Source organism: Coturnix japonica, chromosome 8 (genome assembly GCF_001577835.2).
Source record: "Coturnix japonica isolate 7356 chromosome 8, Coturnix japonica 2.1, whole genome shotgun sequence".
NCBI classification, from domain to species: Eukaryota; Metazoa; Chordata; class Aves; order Galliformes; family Phasianidae; genus Coturnix; species Coturnix japonica.
In genome coordinates, this window is record NC_029523.1 from 10,408,523 (window position 1) to 10,435,337 (window position 26,815).

The following is a 26,815-nucleotide window of genomic DNA, read 5'->3' on the forward strand; positions in this document are numbered from 1 at the left end:
AGAAGTTTGGGTGCAAGATGAACTAAGACAGGAAAACATTTTAAATGCTGAACACTGAACTGGTTGTTTTGCTCTGGAGAGTTATGTATTCAGTGTAAAATGTCAGTGTTTTTTCTTTCATTCAGGTTTGAGAAGGTTAGAGAGATCTTGCCTGTTTTCTATCATTATTTGTAACACTGTGTGGCGCTCTTGTTCAAATAACAGCATTCTTATTTTGCCCTCAGAGTGAAGTTCAGACATGTAAACAGCCTCCAAAACAGGAAGTCTTCCTAGACAAAATATCTGTCATATTTTTCAAGCTTTGTTAAATAAATCTTTAGATTCAAGCCAGCTAATACAGATAGATGTAATGAGATGTCTATGCTTAAACTTTGTTGGAACAGTAATGACCTGTATTCTTTTAAAAGAAAAATGTGCTTTAAACATGTATGACTCTTTTTCCCAAACAACTTAAGAGGAGTGACTATCATGGAGTGCTAAACTCCTCTGCATTTCACTGCACGAATCAAACTTGGTGATTTCTGACTGTGAAGAAAGACTGTGAAAGAAAGATGGTTAAAAAGGATGGTCTGCTACTCTGGTACTCCTGAGCAATTCTTAGCTCAGATCAGTATGATCCTAAGCTTTAAGGTACGTCTATGTGTGAAAGGTGGTTCTGTTCCAAACATTTCTGTGAAGGAGTGGTACAGCAGAATAGTCGCAGGAAAAGTGAAGAACCTCACTCCGCTCCCCATCAGCCAGAAGCCTAGCTCAAATTTTAAAATACTGCAGAGGTGTTCTCCTACCCAAGAGACTGGTCGTAATAAATCAGCTTGTGCTGTATATGGTGTTTTTATACTACTTTCTGTTTTTCAGTACTAATTTTACCTGCCAATTTACTTAATAGTCACAACAACATTACTCATGTTTTCTCAGTTTCCCTTCTTGTAAACTATTTCTGTTTTGTGTTTTGCCAGATCACTTGAAGATATTATTGGGGAATGCAGAGAATTCCCAATGCAGAGAAAAGTGCCCAAATCAGTCTGCCTCTGTTATAAAAGCTGCCTGTGTCCCTTTTTCCTACTGTCCAAATTACATCCCATTGAGAACCTCTAAGATGCATCTTGAAACAAAACCACTTCACTGAGTGTAACTGTCAGAACTAAGCAGTAATGAGCAAACAAATGTCTTCAGAGAAAGAGGGAGGAAAAAATTCTACAACAAATAAGGACAGGCCAGATGTAGAGAAAATGTATTTGTTTATTAATCTACTATTTCTGTCTCCAGGTAACAATCTTTGACAGTTCCTAAATTCTGAGATTATCACCTTTCTCACTGCTACTTCAGACTGGGACCACCACCTGCTTAGAGGCCATATGTCAGCTGGCTACTACCGTTGTGCCTCAGCATGAGGTAGTGGCTTCAGTTTCCTGCTTTGAAACGAGGAAGGCAAGCAAAACAGTTAGGGCTGGTTTTTGGTAGTTACTCCTTAGTCAGCTACAACAGAACAATACAACCTGAGCAATTCAAACCAGTGTAAGACCTACCAATGCTATCATACTGATTTGAATTGAAGGAAGTAGAGTGATGAGGCACTTTTTCCCCCAAGAACCTGGTATTACAAAAAGGACTAGCATGTGACTTTCCTCTATGTGATTACACCTTATGGCTGTTCTAAGTGCAATAGCTTTCCTCCATTGTGGAAACAATGAACATGTTGAATGGTGGGAGCCCTGCTGCTTGCTGGGGAGCCATGCCCAGTAGCAGCTGCCCCTGAAACAGACCTGTTGCAGCTGCGGTACAAGCCATTGATAAGTTGGTTTCTGATGGGAGACCAGAACTAATTTTAGCTCCCCTGGCTGACGAAACCTGTGTACTAAGCAGTAATGTTAATGACGGACAGGCACTGCCTGTCTGGCAACCAGCTTTCTGGAAAAGTAAGGCTTTGTGAAGTGAGCTAGAGGTGAAGCTGTGCCTGGGAGGTCAGGCTGTTTATAGTGCTATGCACGGGGTCTGTGGGGTATGGGCAGGAAGTATGTATGTGATGTGGAAGGGAGAACAGGGTTTTAGGATTGTTGTACTGTCACATGTAAAGAAGAAGGGCAGGCGGACTGTGGTGCTCTAGAAATAGCTAAATACTTAAATATGGGCTTTAATATTTTGAGATTGTTTTACTCTTAAAAAGGAATGCTTCAAATTTTGGGCAAGTTACTAAGCTTGGAAATCAGCTTTAATACATACCTTTTCTGGCTCTTATCTCTCATACTTAGTTATTAACTAATGTTTGGGGGGAAAAAAAGAAAGGTTGGAACATAATTTTCTATCAAACGTGAGACCAGTATGCTTTAAAGGGAACAACATCCTGTGAAATTCCCTGGAGATGGGTGTTTCTCTGCTGCGTATGTAGCAACAATATATTTCTGATGGCAGGGACAGGTTATGCATGTCTTCGCTCTTGCATACGTGCTGCATTTATGGCCTTGGGTAGATTTCTATTACCTTTAAAATTCAGGTTTTCATTTATTTCTATGTGGCACAATTGGTCAAAACTAAAAGTCTGTTAGAGTCCATTGGGTTATGCAAAGTGCAAAATAACCCAGATGCATAAAACAGAGGAGCAAAACACTGGGCATTAAGATGCAAAATGTATATTGAAGAAACTCCGTAGCTTTACTCTGCTTTGAGTAGTAATTTCTACTTCTGTGTCACACAGCTGTTAAATCACCTTTTTCCCCAGCTTTGCCATTCTCATCCTTAGAGCTGGAAAAAAAAAAAAAAGCCACTGTTATTTTAAGTCAAACTTTCTATTTCTGATACTAAATCACTGTATTTAGAATAATGAAGAATACACATACCTCCAATGGTGAATCCAGCAGAATAAGCATTGTTTTAGTGTTACAGAAAGAAATTAGTAGAAAGTATTAGTTCTGGTAATTTTATTGCGAAGTGAGCACACATTTAAGAAAAAAAGTATTCCATTATTGCTACTTGAAAATTAACACAACTCTCCTGTTTTGTTTGCTACCTTTACTAACACATTGCAGACAGATGGTATTGTCCTTGACAAGATGCTGGCAGATTAAAAGGATGCATGAATAATTAAACAAACCCTTTGTTTAAACTAAACTCCTCAGCTGGAGCTGTAACTGCTTGGAAGCCTTTTTATGTTGATGTTCACAGAGAACTTTCCTCTTCCTGGTGCAGTGAGTCAGGGTGGCAGTTAGTCATATTCCTGAATTAAATCTGACAGGGTAATTTATCCGTATAAACATCAGTATGGCTACAGTCTGTAGCTGGATATAAGGTAGGTTAGTTTGAAAGTGACAGTGCGGGGCAGATGATTAAATGTTATGGTTATTTTTAGAACAGCAATATAATGCTTTTGTATGATACGTAAGAGCCTCCCCCACCAAGCTGCTGATCTGAGAATGCAATAGCAATAATCTTCAGCCCTCTGACCTGGCAGTTTGAAGAGTCCCCCAAAATAGCATCTCTTTCATACACTCTGTGTACTGGGACACAAGGAGGTCAAAGCAGCTGTTTACTTAATTTATGTAGGTCAACAAATGTCCAGCTCAGATTTTGTTTTGAGCACTGAAGTTTGTTGTTGCGATTCACAGAAGCACCTGTGTGTAACCTTATGTCATGGGACTGGAGATGTTAAGCTTGGCTCTTACAGAACTGAGTACTGTCTGCAGACCAAAGAATTCAAGAGGGTTTGAATTCTGGTTGTTGGTTTGAGAACAACTGGTCAGATAAGTCATTTAAAAATACAACCCCAGACTATTGATTTTCTTGCCTTCTGTACAGACATTTTCTTTCTTAAAAAGTTTTCTTGCACAGTTCTTAGCACAAATGGAGTAATTGCTCGCTGCTTTTCAAGGCTGCATAGCTTCCAATGATAAAGCTAGCTTATGTAACCAGGTACCTGCCAAAAGCCTTGCACTTTCATTTCCCATGAGGCACTGTTGCATACTGTCTGGAAGCTTTCCTGCCTATTCAGCTTCAGCTGGGTTTTTTTCGTTTGTTTTTTTTTTTTTTCCAATTATCCCATTATGTCTTAGCTTTTGTTCCATCACAGGGGTTTTTATTTCCCCTAGAGAATATTTAATTTTCAAAACATACGCATTTCTTAAATACAGAGAAAATAAACTCAAATGAAATGAAATGCTAGCAGGATAACTATAGCATTGCTATCCCTACTGTCTTTGGTATTTTGAAAGCATGTACCATACTTACAGGGAAGTGAAAATTGCTACCATATGGAAGGAAGCGTGTGCTACATGTCTGCCACCTTAGGCCCACGCTAAAAACTCCACATTTAATCCCATAATTTCTCTGTCTAGAACAGTATATGGAACATGTTACTATGCTTCCTAGTTGTCCTTTGCCAACAACAGCTTTTCAGTAACTTCATCTGAAGGTTTATTTCTTTTCTCAAAGCAGGACTGTCACATAAGGGAACCTCTTTCTTATCCTGTCTGCACTTTTGTGCTTTCCATTCCTTCAGAGAGCCTTCAGTGTTTGTTTAATATTAAAATGCTACAATTGCTTCCCAAAGCTTTCCCTGCAGAATTTCAAAGAGGATTACTTTTGTTCTATGGCTTGTAGTTTTAGGAATGAAGGATGAGGGCCAAAAATCATTTTCTTATTTCCCCCTTTTCACTGGTAGTGGTCAGGGCAAACCTAGTAGGCTGAAGCATCAGCGACTGGTTTGAAAACGGTTTATTTCTCTTAAGAAACAATGCTTTGTCATACATTGTTCTAAAAGTGAGAGGCTTTCCTGGTTTTGTTTCATTTTTAGAAGTAGCAATAGGATTAGTAGCTTAGGAAAAATTGAGCCATTTCCTGCTTTTTTCCCCAGATCAAACTGCCCTGAGGAGTGATGATAAACAGGTGGAGGGGCAAAGAGGAATATGGCTTAGTTCCATAGGCCACTGGGCACTTCAAGGCACTCAGCTGGAGGCAGTGCTGAATACTAGGGTGTATTTTTGGCTTGATGTCATTGCCTTAACTACTATTAATCAGAATCAGGATTTTTCACAAATGGCTGTATTCTCTTTGGTGTAGTACTTGTAAAAAAACAGGTAAGAAGAACAGAAGTTGATAGAAGAGTTTTCCAAATGTTTTTGCTAGGTTTACCTCTTCCTCTAAAGTCAGTATTTTTCACAGACCTGCAAAAAGACTTTTCAGAAATTGATTGGCAGGGAAAAATGAAGCTTCAAAAGCTGCTTCTAGGAGGTAAAAATAAGTGAAGATTGTTATAGGCAGAGGTGCTCAGATAACTTGTTTGTCTGAATGGGTACCTTCTTGACTTGAAGCAGTGATTAAACACCTGGTGGAAGGCAGGGCCAACCCAGGGGAGCTCAGGTGAATCCAATGTGCCTGAGTGATAGGAAGCGATGGAACCAGGAACCATCCCTTCCCAAACATCATTTAAGGGCTGTCAGTGGGATTAAGGGTATTCCACTGGAGATCCCTGTCTGCCTGCCCTGTCTACCTGAGGCCTTCTGAAGGTAAGCAGCTTTTTTCCTTTGTTTCTGTGCCCAGGGCTGTTGTGTTTGAGCAAGCCCTCACTTGCTGCAGCCTAGGACTTTGTTGCTCTGCTGGCATTGTTGTGCTTTCCATCACATTACAGTACTTGTTTTTTGTAGTTACTTCTTAGAAACCTCTTTTCCCAGGGTCTATTCCACAGAACAGACTGTAGGATAGGTAAATTGTTTTGCTCACAACCTGCTTCTAGATGTTGGGTGTTGATTCTCTATTCTGTCCATAGATATGTAATGGGGGTAATTAAGAGACTGTCCCCCAAGAATAATGGATTGGAGCAGTTGCTGGAATGGCTTATCTTGCCTGTGACTGGCTACTGCTGCTTTCAGCTGCTGGCATAGGACTGCTGGCAACAGCTTTTACTCCTAGGGGATTTGGGGAAATGCACAGATGGCAGAATTGGTGCTCAAGGGAAGTGAAGGTCCTTCTGAGTAATAGACTGATCTTAACCTGATTGATCAGAAGTGTTAGGCAGCACTGCTCGAGTATTTCAAGCTGTGTTGTGCATGACTGTATGAGGCTGAAGGTGCTCCTAATTTGAAGCTCTGATTAACAGCTTTTCCCTGTCAATGCAGACAGTTGCACAAATGCTTGAAATTCCTGTGATATCCAAAACCCACCTGACTTCCAGCTTCACTTTTATTGGAAAGAAATACTAGTCTGCCACTACTAGGCAGCGTTCTAGGCAGGGCCATGTACTTTTCCTTCTAAACTGAAAAATTACTGAGTATATAGTTGTGAAGAGAGCAGAGGAAAAGAATATAGAAACAGAACCTCTGTCCTCCCTATATTTCAAATACAACACTTTTTTTTTAGTGTGGGATATGATTACTGTCTGAAATCTTCTGATCTGTGAATGCTCTTAAATGCAGTTTAGTAATATACTTTAAAATGCAGCATAAACATGCTATTTGTTCTATCACCCTCTCTTGCTATTATTTCTTCAGCCTTTATAATAAAACTTAGCAGTAAGAAATGGACATCTTAATGTGAATAAATTATAAAAAAGTGTTAAGAAATAATATTGTTGACTAACCAAATGTAGAGAGGAAAGCTTTCATTATTTCTCAGAACCTATAAAGATTAAGTTAAAGTCAACAACAACAAAAGTTAAAACTTGCATAGATGTTGTCAAGGCAAGGCTGGAAATGTTGAATCCAGAAAAATAATGTGAAGTATAGCTGGTTATTAAACAGCCTTTCTGACTTAACATGCAACTTAAATTATGTAGGAAGTACACAGAATGCAGATAGGCACAAAAAGTTTCCAGTTAGACAGTGTTAAGAAGCAGTGCTGTTAGTTACCTAGTAGAAATGAAAGCTATCCTTCTGAGGTAGTGTTAATGAATCCTTTAATTGTAACTGCAAATAGGATCACTTTTTAACTCTGAAAGTCACAAGAGATTCTTTTCTGAGATTTTCTGAGATTGGTCATAGTTGTTATCCCCCCAAAAAATTTGATATGGTAAATAGTGCCTTGCTGAAGATGAAATTGAGTGGTACTAAAATGCAGGTTAGAATTTGTTAACAAAAGAGCAAGGAAATGATTACCAGTTGTGTATTGGTCTGTGAAAAGAAGTCCTGAAGTGACTGCTACCATATAAAGCACTATCAGTTTGCTACATAAGTGAACAGCAGCGACATGATTTTCTTTTTCTGTTACCTGTTAGTGAAGGATCTTCAGTACCATCTCCAGGCACTTGGCTCTGAAGATGAACACGGCTCGTAGGTGAGCTTAAGCATTCCTCTTGTTCTCGTAAGGAGATGGAATTTTTGTAGGGTGCATTGTTCATGCTTGTGCCTAGGCTGCTCGTGGGGTTTGTCTGTGTGACTTCCGTGGTTTTTCTGCTTGGTGGCTGGTAAACCTGACTGTAGTGGCCAACGGGATGATATGATGGTTTCTCAGATTTGCTATCATCATCGTCATCATCAATGATAACTAATTCTGCACGGATAACCCCATCGTATCTTGTCAGCTTCTGGTCTGCTTCTGTGTCATCATCATCAATGCGCTGATAACCCATGAAAATCATTGTAACTGGTTCTGAATCATCCACATAACATGGCACAGCTTGGACTGTGCGGTAATGAACATCTTCCTCATCTTGAGGTGCAAGGGATGCTTCATTCGGATGACAGGAACTTAAAAACCTTGTCTCATCATGTCTTTCTGTTGTATTGTGATAAGTTTTTAATTCCTCATGTGTACCATTTTTTTTCTCATTATCTGCCATCTTGTTCTCAGGATTAACATGTAGTTTCTTCTCTAAATCCGGAAGTATCGGAGAGGGAGATTTTGGTGTTACCTTTTGAAGATTAAGCCCATTCATTTTAGGTTGCTGTATAAAGGGTTCTGCCACAGGGGAAAACTCAGTCTGACTGCTGAGTCCATTCATCTCTCTTTTGTGTGTGTCTTCCAGTTTCAGTCCAGGGACTAATTTGTCTTTCTGAGGAGTAACTGGCCTGCAGAACTTGTTTGCAAACACAGGCTCATGATACTCTGTGGGAGACTGGGAATTTTTTTCATTTGCCTGCCTTAGAAGATCTTCCACCTCAACAGGAGCAAGTTCATCCATCCTATTTTGTGTTGTGCTGCCATTTGAGGACACAGCATAAACTGACTTCCTACCATCATCGTAGACTTTAATTCCTGTCTCTTTAAACTCATTTGAGGGAAGAGGTATTGTTGACAACACTGTGTTTTCACCTGTCTTCATGTCTTTTTCAACTTTCATTTCCATTGCAAACAATGCTGTTGAAAGAAACAAATACTTAAACTGATGGTGCAGCAGCTGTGAGATGTTATAGGAGAGTTCTGACTGATAGGAAAATAAACGTCAGACTGAATTGGAAATCATGTAGAAGTGTAACATCTGTAACCAATATATAAAAGGTTTTCATTCTCAACCTTGAACCGGAGAAAATATTTCTTGTTGGATCTACTTCTTGAGGAAAAATAAGCTGATGAGGAGCCAGATTTTGTGATGTTTTTGACTGAGAAAGCCAGATTTAACCTTGGCTTCTAGTGGTGTACTTGGCAATAGCAATCAAATGACCTTAACATGCTACATTAGTTTTGGTCACTCAAAGGGATTAGGAAGTGTTCTAATTGATTAGAAATAATAAATTGCTACTGGCTACCCCATGGGTGTAACTACTGGTTATGTAATGTGAAGGGGGAAACTAAAAGGTATGCTGGATAGAGGGATGAGTTACCAGAGGAAAGTGTCAGAGTTGAAAACATTTGATCTCAGTTTCAAAGGTGCAAGCTATACACCAGTGTCCCACCTCTCAGTTTTTATTACGTCACTGTAATTACATCTCAGTTTTTATTACATTACACAATATGGCTTGAGAAGGGCATTGTCCTGTATTCATAATACTTATTCTTTCTCTAAGGCTCATTCGATTCAAGGTTTAGAAGCTTTTGCAAACACTGGCATCCTTTGCAGTTAGTGGTAAGAAGTACCTTTTCTCTTTTCTTCATCATCACTGGTAGCATGCCCCGCCCTTCTCAGTGCAGATGGTCTAAAATGCTTGGGAAGGTCAGGTATGTTGGCATATATGTAGTCTGCCGCCTCTGAATAAGGAAGATCCACAATGAATTCCACCATTAATCTGTTTTTTACCGGTTTCTATGAGAACTTTTTTTTTTAAATTGTTTTTTGAGTAAACGTACCTCCTGCAACTCCTGCTTTTTCGGTCTTCACAGACTATGAAAGAGAACCAATGATGATAAATGTGGATTAGTCAACTTCAAAACAATGAGGTAAAGCAAAACATTGCCTAGTTAATGTCTCAGCTTATACACATGGCCTCATGATGAGAGGTACTTAAAAGATGGAATCTGCTCAGCTGGAGCATGGAGTGTGGGAAAGAATTTTTTTGTCTTATTTCCCAGTATGATGTCAAGTCACACAAAGTAAGGTAGGGTATTAGAAAGTTAATCACTGAGACAGCTGCACTCTGTGGCCCAAACTGGTTGTCTACAATGATTCTCAAAGGCTACGTTTTGATGTTCCAGTTATGTATTTTCTTATGTGCTAATATGAATTTCTTTCTGACCTCCACTCCTTACCTCAAAAAGCAAATGGGAACATGGGCACCTGAACAGTAAAATTTCTAAATCCCTCTTTGTGTTTGAACTACTGTTGCTTCAGAAAAAAGTTCATGACCACTCGCATGATCTAGCTAGTTTTTGTTTCCTTAATTATGATGATGAATGTCTAGTGCATTCTATGTCTTTGTAATTTGGTACTTACCTTGATTATGTCTTCTGTTGTTTTCTCAACTGATTTAAGTTTCTTTAAAATAGCTTCTTCCTTAGCTGAGACTTTAATTTCCTCTTTTTCAAGGGCTTCTATTTCCTTCTCCAGTCTGCAATTACAATTCATTTTGATTTAATACCAGGTAGAGAACAATGTCGCAGATTCAGTTAATGTTGAATGCAGATGTTAGGAAGACTAGCTGTAAATCTCACTCTGATATGGAATCTGTTTAGAATTTCACATGCCTCAGAAAAAGCTGAGTTAGTATTCTCAATTAAAAATTATAAAATAAAAATGTGTTACAGATTCCTTCCGAGTCCACTGTGAAAGCAGTGTCTGAAATCATGTATTTTTCATGAGGGAATAAAAAACGAAAATACACCCCCACACAGGATTTCCTCATTTTAAGCAAATTTTCTCTCTCCATTGTCTCAAGGAATTTGATTCTCTCCCATGTAGTTATGAAATAGGAAACAAATGTAGTTACAGACACTAGGGTTATGACTTTGTTTCTTCAATACGAATTCTTTAGTTGTAAATGTCGACTAGAGTTCAAGAGCTATAGTAGTTCACATCATATGTTTTAGTATACAAATTAAACTGAATTCAGGGGGATCATGCAAAGAAAAGTTGTAGGCAATATAGAAGCTTCAGTTCCACTAGAACCACCTTTACTCATTGAAATAACATTGCATCCATATTTCTGAGAGAGAAAATAAGTATCATGCTAATATATCAGAGCTTTGATTAAAAAAAAATAAAATAAAATAAAATACCATTTCCAAGTACTGTTAGTAGAACAAAATTTAAATTGTTGATTTATTTTTTATTTTACAATAGCTAGGTCTTGTCAACGTGACTGTTTTACTAAGACTACAAGCCTATGGCTTAATATCATATACGCTAACTCCAAATTCTCTTGAACAGCATGATGTTCCAGACTTGGCTCATCTGTCAGATTTAGCAATACAAATCACAAGCATCTTGCCAGTCAAGACATAGCTCATGAGTTATTTTCTTTAAAAGCTCTCATTATGTAAAAGATTAAATCTCAGTAGTCATAATTTCTTTTTGACCCTTAACTTGAATGTTATTTAGAAGGGGTTACAGCTCCCTTCTCTCTCTCTTCATTCAGTTACATGCTAAAGCTATGTTATGCAGTTTCTTGTACGCTAAGTAAAATTTTTAAGGTATCTCTCACTAACTAAAATTTTTATCATCTTAGCATTAAGCTGCTTGATGAAACACTTCTAGTCAGGAAGCTCTGGGACAAAATATCTTGTCTCTGTAAAGTCGAGAAGGAGAAGTCTATACCTATTCAAGCACACCTCTAAGGTAAAATATCTTGGTCAAATTCTTTTCTCTGTTGTGACTAAGGCAGTGACGTTAGGGAGGTGTCTTGTAACCTGTTTTTTCATTTTTGTAGTCAAGACTTTCATTCTGCAGAAGCACATATTTGCTGAGATTAAGATAGAAGCTTGCCTTCTAGCCTGGTAATTGGGGAAGTTGTTTCTCCATAGAGATCCAGAATCATGTCCCTAATTCAGCTCTGAGTTGGGACTTGAACTAGATCTCTCCTGCTGATCAGTCTCCTTGTTCATCTCTATTTTTTTTTTTTTTTTTGGAAACATTTTTTGTTTTAACTTAAGGGGGAAAAAAAAAAAAGAACAAATTTCAGAATGCTCTGTATTTGATTCAAATAATGTCTCATTGTTTTGGAATCTGTCAGAAGTTGATGAGTGTAGGATTAAGGCAACTGTAAAAGACATTGAAGATGCTAAGATTACTCATAAGATGATCATATCTGAAGTTAAAAATATATGATAGACTGTATCCCAAAACTCTAGGAAAAAAAAAACCCAAACCATTATGTTTTGACTTCTTTGATTCTTACCAAAGTCAACATCAGTAATAGGAATCTGCCCTCTCTTTAAAGCAGTAAGCAGATGCAATAGTTACATGCAAGCCAGTAGAGAAACATTTAACTTCTCTATGATTATTTGAGGAGCTTAAATAGCACTGTGATTCTTGCCTTTTAAAGCTCAAAAATTTTGAAGCAGTACCAACAGAATACTGTGGGTTTTTTGGCTGCTGGTGAGACGGGTTTTTTTACTTTTTTTTAAACAAAAATGGTATCTCAGACCTTAAAACTCTGATGTGAAGAATAGCACATTCAAGAAGAAATTAAGAAAAAAACAAAACAAGCTTGCAGTACTGTGAAAGAAACTAGTACAATGACTGTGCCACATTTCTGAACTTACAGAGTAGTATTTAATATTCTGAAATGCGTTTTTACTTGATTGCTTGATTGCTATATTATAATGCCAAAATTGTTCATTAGAAGCTCAGAAGAATAATGAACTGAAGGATCAGTAACTTTTGCTGTAGTCTGGACTCTAACTGCTACTTGACAGAGATGGAAGAAGAAAAATCCTGGAAGGATATGTTGAAGGGAGAAAATAGACTAATTCAGTGCTCAGTGGGGCTAAAGAAAAGTTATACCTCTCTCTCCAAAAGGAAAATTGCATGAGAACTCGTCTCTTTTATACATGCTACCAGTATTCAGATGTAAATAACTTTTTGGTTCGTTTTAAGAGGATATTGTTGTTTGCATGCATGCTAATTCAAAGAAATCAAAATCCTTTTGACTTCATACAGTGGAAAAGTTAGACTTAAATCTCTTTCCAGCATTTAAGTCTTTAGAAACTTTCTAAACATGTCATTGATTCAGAGTGTTTTGAAGTTAATCACAGTTCGTGTTTTGAAAGGTTCTAGCAGCTGCACTGGTTATTATTTAAAATAAATATTTTGAAGGAGCTGCTGCATCCTGCAGTTGTATGAAGTATGACGGTTACTGTATGAAATCCATCATTTTTGATTTTTCTCCTTCTTGATTAAGGTATATTATTTTAGAGGGAAAAGTAAGTAATACAGAACTAGATTAAACAAGGAGCTTTAGAGGCTGAGATTCTAAACTGGAGGTTCCTCTGCCAAATCAGAAGCTGAATCAAGAGATACTACAGTGTGTACTTGACTGCCGCTGGCTACCAGCTCATCTGCTGCAGTTGACACCAATGCCACCCTAGAAGAAAAACGGTGTATGGATGGAACACAGACAGCAGGATACCGCCCTGAAGGATACCAGATCAAGGAGAAAACACAGCTTTTAGCAAGTTCTTACATGTCTTGAGGTGAGTCAAATACTTATAACAGCTCTGGAGTCCACCTACCATTAGCCTGTCTTCAGGTATCACATTACAAACTAGTTGAGTTGTCCTTAGTAACACAATGCTGTTTGTACATTTCAAGCATGCTGTTTAATGAATAATTCTGTCAAGAATTAATGCTCTTTGCTGCAAATCAGGTGATAAAATGGGACTGATTGTTCATTCACTGTGTTTCCTGACGTGAGCCAAGCACACGTGGCTGACTGTAAGCTCTATCATATAAACATAATGACAGGAAGAGATGGTGTAAATACTGTTTCTGTCTGTAACCAGAGCGCTGAGCTACTCCTCTGTAAGGTGACACAGACCACCCTCTAGTCACTGTTTTAGTGTTGATACAAAGTATAGAACTTTTCCTCTTATTTTGAAATGCTCTAATACTAACTGATTAGTACATAAATGCTAGCTCTACTTGACATCCAAATAAGGAGTATTTCAAAATGGGGGCCTATATAGGAGAGAGTAACATAAATGCCTCTGTTGGGAATAACATGTCTACAACTGCAAGCAATTCTCTCAGGAGAAAAGGGCTGTTATGGGGTAGTGGAAAAACTTTAAAGTTTTTTGTTTGTTTGTTTTTTAACACTGAAATGGAAAAAACACAGAATGATTATCAGAGTGGTCAGAATCTACCTGAAGCAACAGTGAAACTCAATAATCAAAGGTGTGGTAGAAAGAATTCCACTGAGCTTCTCCATATATCTTGTTTTTACAGCTTGACAAGTATGTACATGAACAGTATAGCAATTTCTGACTTTGTTCTGAGATATGACTTCATTTCGTGTGTGAAATCAGGCAGGCTTCTGCTAGTTTGAGTGCTATCTGTGGTACAACAAAACTATTGGTCAAGTGTGGTGCAGTGATGTTGGTTGACTTGGACTAGATGTTATTAGTTTTTGTGTCTCTGGCTGGTTTGAAACTGAGTTGGGTGTGTCTGAACAAGAAGACATGATGTCTGGAAAGGCAGCATAGATGCGTCTGTAGAGGCCTTTGCTAGACAACTATTGAACACTGGCTAAATTATAATTTATAGGTGTATATGTTTGAGAATAAACCTGCTTAACCTTCTAGTTCTGAGAGAAGTTTCCATGTGACTCATGGTATGTTCTCCTTTCTTCATATATAAAATCAAATATCCTTGCTGACCTTCTCTGTACATTATGAGGATAAAAGCTGTCAAAATCTCAAAGGCATATTGATTGCTTACCTATGAGAGTAAATATAACAATAATGAAAATGTTTAATAGCCTTGCTAGGAAAAAAAACATCTAAACTGTTCTTGTAACTTCAGCAATGGTGGTATAAACTTTTCTACTGCTGACTGTCCAAGCACTGTTTCTCCATGGTTAACTCCATGGTTGGGATTTAAGAGCATTTCTGTATTGGTTCCCATTTCCAGGATGCAGATTTCTCTTGTGCTGTCTTGGCTATTGTTTCATGCACTTTTTTTTTTCTGGTGAGTATCAACACTAATTATTTTCTGTTTGCTGTATTACAAAACACATTAATGACAGAAGGAAATATTTGCTACATACCACTTTGTTCTACCTGTGAGGTCTTATGTTGTAAATGCAAAGACTGTTGTTTTCTGTTACACTTTCAGTTATTTTTTTTATATTTTATGCTCATCGTTTGTCTGATGCATATCACTCCAAATAAATATGAACTATTTCTAGAAGCAGGAGTCATTTTAAGGCGGAAGAAGTCTGGGTGAGCTTGCCAGGAGAAGCCCACAGGCAAGACAAGATAGTTGGTGATACTGATATTAACAGCAGGTGGTTGTGGAAATATTTAGTTAACCATGGAGAAACAATCAATTGTAAAAATAATAGGAAACATTCAGATGTTGCATTAAGCCAGTGTAGTAAAATAAACAGCCTTATTTTTGTAGGAATAATAAAAAAAAGTGTTTGAAATAGGAAGAGAAAGGCCAGCATCAAACAATCAAACATTTAATGTTTAATGTACAGCTTCATGTACAGTTATGCAAGTTATTTAATCTTCATTATTGCTAGTTTATGGTTGAAATCTCAGCCATCTACATATGAAAGCATTGTTTATATTTTCATTTGCCCAAAGTATCTGTGGATGTTCCATCTTTGGAGATGCCCAAGGCTGGATTGGATGGGGTGGGCAGCTTGATATGGCGGGTGGCAACCAGCCCACAGCAGGGGGTGAGAACTAAATGAGCTTTATGGTTTGTTCTGACCCTAGATGTATGATTATGTAGGGAAAGATGCCTAATGCGTTTCTCTTAAGTGTGGGATTCTAAATAAGAATTAGTTACAAAATAATAACAATAATAAAATAAAACTGGCATCCCCACATCTGACCTACAAGGAAAATTGCTTTCCCCCCCCCAGAAAATGTCAATGAAGTCTGGCAAAAATTCAAGTAGAGATTTATCAGGCATATTTCTATAGTTCAGCTATTACAGGCTCAGATATATATTAATTTTATGAACTCAGGAACTTCACCTTACAATTCTTTGGTATAACATATGTGCTGATATAATGCAGTACTAAGCAAGCAGCCTTCCCATTTATAGTGAGTCTGCAGCCAGCCCTTGAAATCTTACTTTTGTGTGTGTGCATATATGTGTTAAATATACATGTTATTTAAGTAAGCGATCAAGTACAAATGAATGGCTTGGCACTCTTATTTCTCCTTCGTTAAAGCATAAGTGTATTTAGACTCATTTCAAAGCCTATGGCCTCCTTCTAAAGTATTTGGAAGCTTCTAATTCAGGTAAACTTCAAAGATGTATTACACTTTCTCAATTCCAATCTGGAATTAAAACAGAGAAACTAAAATTTTTCTGATGTTAACGTACCTCTACAAATCGAAGGAGATTTTCAGTTTTGAAGTTCTAGTTTAATTACTGTTTTCTGTTTGTGACAGTGATAAATTCAGCTCAAGTTATAAATAGCTTATATGGATGCTGATATCATTCCCACAACAAATCTGCACACTAAATCTGGTTCATGACTTCAAAAAACAAACTTTCCTCAACAAAATTATTAAGGCACAAAGGAGGCTTCAGCTAAATGTCCAGCTCTTACTCAAAGTCATAGGATTTTTTAAACTCTACTCTAGTTCCTAGTACTAATAGTTCCTAGTACTCAGAGAAGTGCTGAACTGCCAGTGGGCTGGTGCAGAGCAGCTGCCTGCTCTGTGCAACTTCCCTGGCACTCTGAAGCCAGCCTGTCCTCACACAGCTCCTTTTCCTGGTGATCACACTGTCATGGGGACCCATCTCACATCTTCGTAATTAGCACCTATGGGAATGTTTTCAGAGCACACTGTCTATTTTCTACTACTCCAACAAAAATTCGGCAGAGGTACCTGAAAAGCTGTTCTGTTGATAAAAGTGCCTTCTAACAACAAGTCAGAATAATTATAGGTCAAACCAGAACTAGGTTGCTGCCTGTCAGCAATGAAAATTATCATTTGCATTAGAGGGAATGAGTAAGAAGGGAAGTTGGTAGTGAGATAACCAGAGGAGATAATCTTGGTGACAACTTTGCCGAAGGAGTGTGTAGAAGAACAGTGGGGTGTGAGAGAAGCGCATTGAGGAAGGCACCACTGAACTGGAAGAGTAAGGATGATGATTTTTCTGAATTTAAAACAATAGAAACACTTCTACTTGGCAGTGGTTGCTAATGGGAAGTACTATCAATGTTCCTGGATCTGGTTTATGTATCGAATCTTAATATTTTTGGGAAAAGCTACAAATACTACACTGATGTAAAATGTAAAAAGCATCTACAGTTACATCCAAATAAATTAAATACAAATAAAAAAAGATGTTACTGAGGTTCAAATTTAGCCCTGTGTGGGAGGGCAGCATGATGGAATGAGATTTATAGTAGTGTTTTTTATAAAGGTTACAGGAAGGCCCTGACTTCGGGTTAAAGTAAGGACAATGGGATGGAAGATATGCAAAAATAAGGCAAACTAGGCAGCTTGTACTGTTCAGAAGTGCTGAGTTCTGGTAGAAGTCAGGTACAAAAAGCTGTGCATGATCTACTGAAATAGACCTTTTTAGGTAATTTACTGTTATTCCAAAATTTTAACTATATCTACCTCAAAGTAAAACCACATTCTGTGGCTGGCTTACCATCAAGTACAGTATGACTTTTTATCATAGCAAGAAATACTCTTCAAAACATTGTACAGCTTAAGGAAGTTCACAACATAGAAATTTACGTTTTGTGTGCTGTAGTTTTAGCTGACCAGAAAACAGAGTGGATTGCTTTATGCTGCACATCAAACCACTTCCATTTAGCCCTCAATGACACTGTAATCTTTCACAAGGAAGAGAGAGGTTTTTCAGGAAAGACTATTTTAAATCAGAGGGGCAGCAGTACTCCCCTACCTGAAAATGTCATCTTCCAGCTCACGAGTTTGCTGTTGGTCCTCTTGATTTTGCTTCTGCATTTCTTCCTGCTCTTTCGGAGTAAGAGAACTGAAGCCATCCAAGAGCCATTTTTCTCGTAAGGCCTTTTTCTGATGGGGGAAAAACAGAGAGAGTTGTACTTTAAAAACTGGGCTAGTCAGAAACATATAGTGTTTGTCTTGCTGTCATAGGTGTGTTTTGAAATCTTTAGAGAGTTAGCAATGCAATGGTATCTTCTGAGTTTACAGACAACTTTTTGTCGTGAGGTTGCATGTGAGGGCCAGCTGGTGGTGGAGGATGCATATGAAACCTTGCTGCAGTTAAGTGCATATTTTCAGCTGGCTTCATGCATGACACAACTGTTCTGATAGAGCCTGCAGGTATAATGGGCTTGTTGGGAACTCTGTGGCAGTCTTTGGTAGTAGTATTTTGCAGCAATTGGTAGCAATGTTTACAATCACACTAGCCCTGCAGGACAGTATTGTCTCACAGTGCTGGATCCTAGGACATTTGCAGGAAGCAAAGGCTGCTCAAGAATTCAGTCTTGAGCCTTGATTCTGGGTTTTCTTGGTAGCCTTTTCCAACTTCATGGCAAAGGTATTTTAGGCTCAGATAAAATAGTTGGAAATACTTTTACTTGATCCAGTAGGTGCTTGTAATTCAGTATTGGCATAATTCCTATTGATCACAAAATACTGCTCTCCCAAGTCAGAGGGAGCACAGTTATCTCTGAATCAGAGCACAGATTTTAGTGTTAGGAAGCACTCCTGGAAATGTGAGATTTTAATCTTGGTTGGAACTGACAGCTTTGTACTGCTGGCTCAAAAAAATAAATCTGATTCCTTGTGAAAACTGCATCAAGGCTGGCACTGTAGACCTCAGAAACTGATAACATCCATTGAAATCAAATCAACAAAAACGTTATGTTTATTTTAGGTTAGACCGAAGAAAACAAACTCCCTGAATACCGACATAACACAATGGTGTTATTTTTGCACTTTCCTAGAATAGTTTGCTGCTGCTCACAACTACGTATCATGTAATCCCCAAAATTTTCTTAGCTGCTTCTGGAAGAGTGATTCATTACATGGCAGAAACAACCTTTGAACAACATATAACTTTTAGGTGTTTGTCAGAGTGGGCTGCTCTGCAGAGGCACTGGCACAGTGGTGCTGTCAGGTTTTTATCTTTTTTGCTGTCAGCATTTCTTTCTGCTGTAAAGTGTATTCAGTGTAGTACTAGGCTTGTGCGTGTTTTACCATGTTGTAGCTCTAATACAAAAGCACGTTTCATATAGGTCTTGTTACCTTCAGGGAAAAAGATGTTTATACACTCCGATCTGACAAGACCATGGAAATGTCCAGAATTCTGGAAAGTGACCTTTCTCTTCTGTGGTTCATTGTTGCAGCTCATGTGACTAATGTCTGCAAATTCTGTGAATTACATCCTACACACGCTGCTGGTTAAGTCCACTGTAATTAATTCTTGACACGGTAGAACCAATGCTGAAAGATTTCAGCTGTGCCCCTGGAAGGCACGCGTGTTTTGAATTTGCATGCTTCACTCTCACACTGGTACAACAGTTTATCTTATGGTTTGCTGGGAGAAGCAAATGCCTCCCTGGAGGCTGGATGTGGCTCTGGGCAGCCTGGTCTGGTGGTTGGCGACCCTGCACATAACAGGGAGGTTGAAACTGGATGATCATTATGGTCCTTTTCAACCCAGGCCATCCTATGATCTGTATAAGAGTGGGAGTAAGGTCACTGCTCTTGTATTCTGTAAAGAACAGTAGTGAGGAATAGTGGGATGTCTACAACAGATGAGTTACTCCTTCTTAAAAGAAAGGAGAAAGAGTCATTTGGAATTAATAAGTTAAACTTGAAATATAAATTGCAGCTCTCTACATATGTGGAGGAACACAGTCACACATTTGTTATTAGTTATCAGATTTGGAAGATATATCTTTCTCACTTAGGTAATGCATTGTGATATTACATCTGTCCTCATGGTCACTACCTTGCAATAAAACCTTAAGCATGGAGGACTTTTTCATTGGCTTGCCTGTCAGTTAACTAACAGCATAACTTGGCTTGACACAAAAGAGAAGGTAGATGAAACCTGGGAGCAGGTTTCTGTTTTGAAGGGTACTGTGTTTTAAATATGCTCAGTAAGATATGCCACACCCTAAATATTGCATTCCACGTCTTTCTTGAAAAACAGTATCTGCTCCTATATGAGTGCATATAAAGCACCATATATGGCATGTTTCTGGAAACAAAATTAGGATTTTTTTTTTCCTTCCCCCTCTTCCTGAAAATAAAATAATCCAATTATATCTCCTGATTGCGCCATCTTCCTTACTAAGTGAGGCTGTTGTAGTGGAATTAGGGAGTGAAAATATCCAGTCTGAAGTATAAGGCTTAATTTTCAGCTTGTTTTCTGGCTTGAGTCTTGTTTTATGTCACAAAAGTGATTGAATAACATTAGCTTTTAAGTATGATTAAGTATGATTTCCATTTATTTATTTATCAACAAAACTTGGTGCTTATTAGAATCAAATGGAGTCCTGCTATGATTTTAGAAAGCCCTGAAAATTTGATAGTAAAAGCATGACTTTAAATGCATGAAAATTTGCATTCCAACACTTTTATTCAAGTCAAACAACTTAAAGCTGTCTTTAATTATATAAATCCAACAGCTTACCTTTAAATGCTGGTGTTTCAGTTTTTCCTCTTCTATTTTTCGACGTTTCTGTGCAATTTCTTCTTGCAGTTTTCTTTTGTCCTATAGTTTGAAAGAGCAGAACAGTTTTCTTGGTGATGAAAACAATGTGGCTTGTTTGTTAATGAGAATAAAGACTAATATATCCCTTTTAAGAGATGGTTTATCCAAGAGCTGGTACTTTAGAGATAGATCATCTGTTCTTGGACCTTCACACCTTTCTTTAGGAAATATCCCTGATCTCAGTATGTAACTGGCCTTTAAGTAACTGATCGTTAGTTGAGTGAAGCGTGGCAGGCTGATAAAATATGTGAAGAAAGAAAAATCTTAGATGAGGTTTCTAGCCAGAGATTGAACTCCTGCTTGATTTATGGTATTAAAAACATTCCCAGTTAATTCAAATATTCAATAAACACCAGTGGAGATATGAGTTAGTCTGCAGTTTGAAATGAAAAGTAGTAAATCAAAATGCTGCACTGAAAGAAATTTTTGAAAGCATTAGTACCTGCATTATAAGTGACTGTAAAATTAGCAGTATGTTTAGTAAACTGTTCTTTTGACTGTTCCTCTTGTTAGAATGATGTACTAGTTTTCCAATCTGTATTTTTTTCTCTCAGTTTTTTTCTACTTCTGTCCTTTGGTGTTCTAGATGTATTTTAATTTTCCTAGTTTGTAATAAGGACCTCCTACATAATTATCTATACAAAACAGGTTGAAATAGGTTGTCTTCTGTATAGTTACTGAAAGAAAGCTGAAGATCCATTGCCAGAAGCTAAATTCAAAAGATGTAGAGCACGCAAACCCTGTGTAGCCAGAATAATTTTAGAACGTTATATGACACTTCCTACAGTGCGCTCTGTGGAACTTAGTCTACAAATGACATCTTGCTGTATAAAGTTTTGACTATTCATGCAGTGCAGTAGATGTCTGCCCCAGGTACCTAAGGGATCCGTGCTTCCTCTGAACTCCACACTGTGCAACTGCACAGAAATTCTCTAGTGCTCTTGGGTTAAATGTGTTCAAGATTTACTTATTTGAAGAAGGCAGCTTCATCACTTTCCTTCTGTTGCGCATCAGTGTAAGTTAAAACTTGATCTTCTGATGTAATTTTCACTCCTACTGAAGCATGTGGGACTTCTTGACTTTTGATCACAAAGAATCATGTATCAGAGTGGGTCTATCTGAAAGAAACGGAAACACGCCTACGAACCAATGTCTTTCTAGCTCTCTTGCGTGCCAAGTCTGCAAGTTTGTGGCACCTTTCTATGGCCATGCCATATGCTGTTAAAGCCAACAGAGCAGCTCATGTTCTAGCCAACATGTTTTGCTTTCATGTTGCTTTCCAGAAGTGGTGCTTGGTTACTCAGAGTCTTACCTGGAGGTATGGACGTGCTTTTCTAGTGGCATAAGACTGCAGAAATATTGAAATTAAAATCTTCAAGAGTTTCTACTGTTATTAATTTTTACTCTAGAAAGGAGTATTTGAGAACCCAGGATTTCCCTTTGCTGTTCCTCAATGTTTGCTACAGCAAACGTCATAGTTTTTATTTTAAGTTATGACAGTCTCTCCACGATGAGAGCACATGGAAGCTACATAGAGAAAGAGTTTCTTTTCAGGGCATGACAGTATCAAAATATTGATAAAATTGGGTTTTTGCTTATTGCTGTGCTTTTCACAAAAGATATGGAAGAATTTGAAGCCCCCCTAGTGGCTGGGAGAGTCATAGAGTCATATGCTGTAAATGAGTCAGACACTTAACAGAAACCAATTCACTTTTAGTGCAAGTGTTGTCTACTCGTATGCATACCCAAATGCTCCTTGCTATCCTCTTTAGGATCTTATACAATAAACATCTTGTAGGTAGCACAACCAGATTTTAAGGTTGTTTGGAATAAATGTTCCTAAAGCCATGGAATAACTTGCACTCAAAGTGTATTATTTTCTTATGTAGCTCAAACTGTTGATTCTGAAAGCTGATGATAACTTCATTTTATCTAAGCTCTTTTGTTTCTTCAGTACACTGAAGAAAATTGCCCGAGTTGTTTCAATTAAATGCTCTGAACTGATGGACAACTTCCAAATTAGAGGCAAATATTTTATGCAGCAGGTGTAATAAATGAAGTTGCGGCCAGAATCCAAGAATGAATTCCTGTAAGAGACTGGAAGCTGCCACAGGCTTCTAAATATATATATATATACATATATATGTTTTATCCAGTATTCCTCTGGTAGCAAAGTTGCAGCCAAAGGATGCTAACCTTGTTATGCACACAGAAATCTTTGGCAGAGAGGAGTGCTATCCCTTTTGTCCTGACAGATACCAGGAAGTACTAAAATACTGCAAGGCCTGGATTTTTTTTTTCTCCGCAGATCAAAAACATTTATTATCTTTTGAGCCTGTACACTAGAGACAAAGTCCAGGTTATGAGTTAGGTTTAAACACCATTAGAGTAAACAAAATTCTCCAACTAAACAACCCCCAAACACTTCAAATGATTTTATTGTAGGTTTCCATCAGTAAATATGATAAATGGACCTACTGGCTTCTATTAGTTGTTATCTGTTGAAAACAATCCCAAATCTTATTCAACTCCTTTAGATACTGAGTTCTTGCACTTCTCAGTTCTAATAAGCTTTGTTTTTAAACACTGTCCACAGTTTATTCAGATATTACTTGCAAAGCAAATGCTTCTCTATCATGCTAAAAGAGTGAAAAATACTTTTGCTCTAGTTAGTACTATTTTTTAAGAGATCTTGTGACAGTGGGTAATTCTTCTGCAATTTTCCTCTTATCCCAAGGGGCCAAATCCTGTTTAATAATTTGGCAACCTAATAGTTTGAAGTGGAGGTGAAAGCAGAGGAAAATTTGATTTGGCCATTTATTTTCATAGAGTTAACATATACATATATATTTAATAATTCAGTAAGTTAAAACACAGACTTTTGAAGTAGATTCCCTTTCAGAAACAGAAAAGATTTACTTAAGTCTTCAGCTTTAATTTCACTCAGCCATTATTTTTCCCCTCTTTGGAAAATGACAGGTAGGGATTTGCTTAATTTGAGCTTCTTTTTATTTATTTATTTATTTTTAAGACAGTGATATTTTAAGGTAGAGCATCAGTTCTGCAATTTTGTTTAATTCCATAATGCAAAAAGGAAAAATTTTCACCTCTCAATTTTGTGAAGGAGTAGAACTCTTAGTTGTTCTGGAATTCTCTATCTGCCTTTTGACCTGCTGTCCTTCAAGCAAACATCTGATTGTGATGATAATAATATGTGTTTTAGACTGCCAGTAGCAGCTTGTACACAGACTTTCACTGCCTTAAATTCAATTTGAAAGTGTAACGCAATCAGCAGTAAGATCAGTGCAGGCAAGTTAACTGTCTTAGATCAATAGCTTATAAACCAGGATCAAAATGAAACAATTTCCAGTAAATGTAAGTCTTTTTCCTTCCTGGGATGAAGCATTCTTTAGGAAAAGCACAGTGTAACCCATTAATACATTATTTCTAAGCTGATTTTTAAAAGCAAGTTAGAACTATAGGTACTTACTGTTATGGCCTGGAGTCTTTCCTTCAGCAATTCAGTTTCCTCCATTCTAGAAATCAAAAACAGACAAGTAGTGGAGAAAAACAGAATGAGACCATAAGCAAAAGGCTCTTGATGGGGCTGCAAGAAACAGCTGAGGTGATTTAATCCAATTCCAGAGCAGAGGGAAGGCAGAATTTTTGACTTGTCGGGAGAGTCCCTGAACAGACGAGCAGATCAGTCCAGACAGACACATGTAATGAGGGTGTGTAGAAGAAGCAGACGTAGAGAGTGCTGGCATGAGTTGACTGACAAGTTGGAACAGTGGAGCACAAGCCCTTTTCCTTCAGAAGCTGCCAACTCTTTGTTTTAATGCGCTCTGTTAGCGTGCCATTGCTTCTTTAACTGTTAAATGCCCAAAACAGAATCTGCCAGGGCTGTGGAAGAAGTAATATTATGTTCCTATTTCTTTCTTTCCTTTCTGAATGCCTCTGGTGGTGAGCAGATATTTTGAACTTAAGTGTTTTTGTTTATTGTGAAGCTTGTTTCACCTGTAATGTTTTAACCCATTGTAATGCTAGCAGTGTAGCCAGTGTGGGGTTTGTAGAGTCAGCACCTTTAACTTGATTTCCAAAGTGGATTTTTAGAGAAGCTGTATTCATAGCTGGAATAATGTTTTAGAGATACTAACCTAAATGAAATGAATTTTAAACAGTTGGTTGTATGGCTGAATGCTAGTATTAGCTGAGCAGTAATTGCTCAGATTATCTCAGACTCAGTGGAAGCTTTGTCTAAGTAAGGATTTCAGGATCATCATTTCAGTGTCTAAAACGACAGTGCTGTGTTATGTGACTGCAAAATGACTCTCACACTGAATTTCCATTCTGCTGACTTGAAGTTTTGTGTGTGTGTGTGTGTGTGTGTGCGCGCTTCTGCTGAAAACTGCATTATGCTCCTTAAGGGAAGGTGTATGTTCTGACCTTTCCAATTCCATGAGTGGGAGTCAGCCTTCCAACATCAGCTTAGGAAACTTGCAAAACAAGTGGAACAGCCTTTAGTGAAATCCAGTTGTGGAAAAAGCTCTAACACAAAAGCAAGATAAAGATAAATGCAAACAGCATGAAGTCATAATGTGAATCTGGGCTCTCTTAGTATCATGTAACTTCAGTCTTTGCAAGGGTGCAAGGACACCAGCATGAGAGTCAGCAGGTTTTGCTTTTTTTTCTTTCTACTAATAGACTGAGATGACTGATCTCAGCAGGACTGGGTGAGATGTTTTACTTTACATGTCAGTCTTGGCAAATCAGTCTTGTTGATAACAAATTCTAAGATGCTACAAGATCGAACACTTGAAGTTACATACTCATAATCCAACAGGAACAGATATTTATTTTCTATCTCCACTTTCTATTATGCCATCCCCAATCTGCATATCCTAACAGACTCCTCCTCTGCACACAGAGACTAATGATGCGTTAATGTGTTGTTTCTGCTGTGATCCTCCCTGAGGTTTTGTTCAAACATGCAAGATCCCGTGCTTAATTCTCCAATGAAGATTATTATTTTTGTAAATATTAATATATGCTTCACTTGGTCAGCACCCAAAATTAAAAAAAAAAGTTACCACATAAAAGCAAATGAGAAGTTCAAAGACAAGTGTATTGAGGTATATCAAGAGCTAGATTGCATGGAAATTTAAATGTATTTAGTTCATGAATTTGAGAATAAGTTCAACCACTCTTCTGAATTAAAGATACTCTTGGTACAGAAGCCAGTAGAGGCTTTCTGTTTAATCTTTCCTAAATGAGTATAGGCTTCATTTCTTCTTTGTGTTCTTTAAAGTCAATCTTAATATGGAAGTGCTTAAACACTTTGCAATTCACATAAGCATAGTTAAAGCAGCAAATGATTACATCAGAAATAGAGAAGTATATTATTATCTGTTCTGATATAAATGGGATTCAGTTATCAGTGCCTGAAGAAAGAGACCAGTTTTGCAGGTTCAAATTTAAAATAAATAGGACTACATTGCTTTGAATTTCTGTGATCTAAAGTATTTTATTAATCTTATGCTCCAAAACTAATTTAAATGTTAAAAAACCACCTTACGTATTTACAGACCAGAAAAGTGTTTACTGTCATTCCCTAAATTAAAACCCAGATGTTTAAATAAACCTGAAGATGGCTATCTAAAGCACTCTTAAAATGTTTTAAATCATATATATTCTCTTGCTACGTATGCTCTGTTGTTCACTCAGTAGGTTGTTTTCCAGTTATCTTAATCCTATTTGAAATGGGATTTATGTGCAAGAGAAGAAATGGACCAGCTGTCACTCTGTCTGCCCCTTAAGCCTGCTTCACCAATGGGAGCATCCACAGGGTCATGTTGTCAGATGAGTGAATTTTAACAGCTGTGTTTTCAGTAGGCAAGATTCATTAGCCTGTGTTTCCCTTACTGGCAACTGTATTATTCCTTGATTTTCTGAGTTATGCAGATGTTTGCTGTATGGCTGTCTGATACAGGTTGTATTTTTGAGGCTTCACTTCTTCCCTTGTTTACTTTCATTTTGTACTGGGTGCCTAATATAGGATTAATAGTGTGAATGCAAAGCATGTGGTGAAGAGGTTGAATTATGAAATGAAACAGAAAAGTGGGCTGAGATGTAGGAGAATGGAATATTAAAAATCCAGAAGTAGGACTACAGAAGCAACATCTCAGTGGGAAATGCAGATTTTATTGTTCATTTCTAGAGCAAAAACTGAATATTGGCACAGAGTAATCCCTTTTCTTCAGAACTGTTGCAGCTGTCCCTCTGTAGAGTCTGTACCCTACAAACAAAACCATCCTCAGTAGTATAATTGTCACACTATGATTTTCTTTGGAGGAAAAACACAAATAAGTCAAAGTTAACACCTGTGTGATGAATTATAGGTTATTGTAGTAAAATGTTCATTCTAAGGACAAACATCTTTTTAAAGGTAAGGAGAAGCTTTCTTACACCTTTTGGAAACTACATGTGAAGAAATGAGTTTGAAGTGAGTAGCACTGAGCAGATACTTACTTGTTGGGAAGATAGCCTGTACTTATATATATACTATCTTTATTTAGTTTTGAAAGATTGGTTGCTATTTTCCCCTTTTTG

General features: G+C 37.6%; 1 protein-coding gene and 1 long non-coding RNA gene across 3 annotated transcripts in view; one reads left to right on the plus strand and one right to left on the minus strand.

The window, feature by feature from the left end:
- Window positions 1-1,221: 1,221 nt before the first annotated feature.
- The window catches only part of PALMD (palmdelphin), a 45,209-nt gene continuing 19,615 nt past the window's right edge, over window positions 1,222-26,815 (minus strand). For both annotated transcript variants that reach the window (XM_015870088.2, XM_015870090.2), the window contains exons 2-9: window positions 23,697-23,742; window positions 20,126-20,206; window positions 17,402-17,532; window positions 9,791-9,905; window positions 9,208-9,241; window positions 8,998-9,108; window positions 7,192-8,280; window positions 1,222-2,739 (exon numbers count right to left, since the gene is read on the minus strand). In XM_015870088.2, coding sequence (XP_015725574.1) covers window positions 2,696-2,739; window positions 7,192-8,280; window positions 8,998-9,108; window positions 9,208-9,241; window positions 9,791-9,905; window positions 17,402-17,532; window positions 20,126-20,206; window positions 23,697-23,741 — 1,650 coding nt within the window. In that variant the 5' untranslated portion in view covers window position 23,742 and the 3' untranslated portion in view covers window positions 1,222-2,695. The remainder of the gene's footprint in view (window positions 2,740-7,191; window positions 8,281-8,997; window positions 9,109-9,207; window positions 9,242-9,790; window positions 9,906-17,401; window positions 17,533-20,125; window positions 20,207-23,696; window positions 23,743-26,815) is intronic.
- Window positions 9,905-19,466, plus strand: LOC107317426. The gene is made up of 2 exons (XR_004308182.1): window positions 9,905-12,987; window positions 14,423-19,466. It is a non-coding gene; the product is annotated as an uncharacterized LOC107317426 (long non-coding RNA).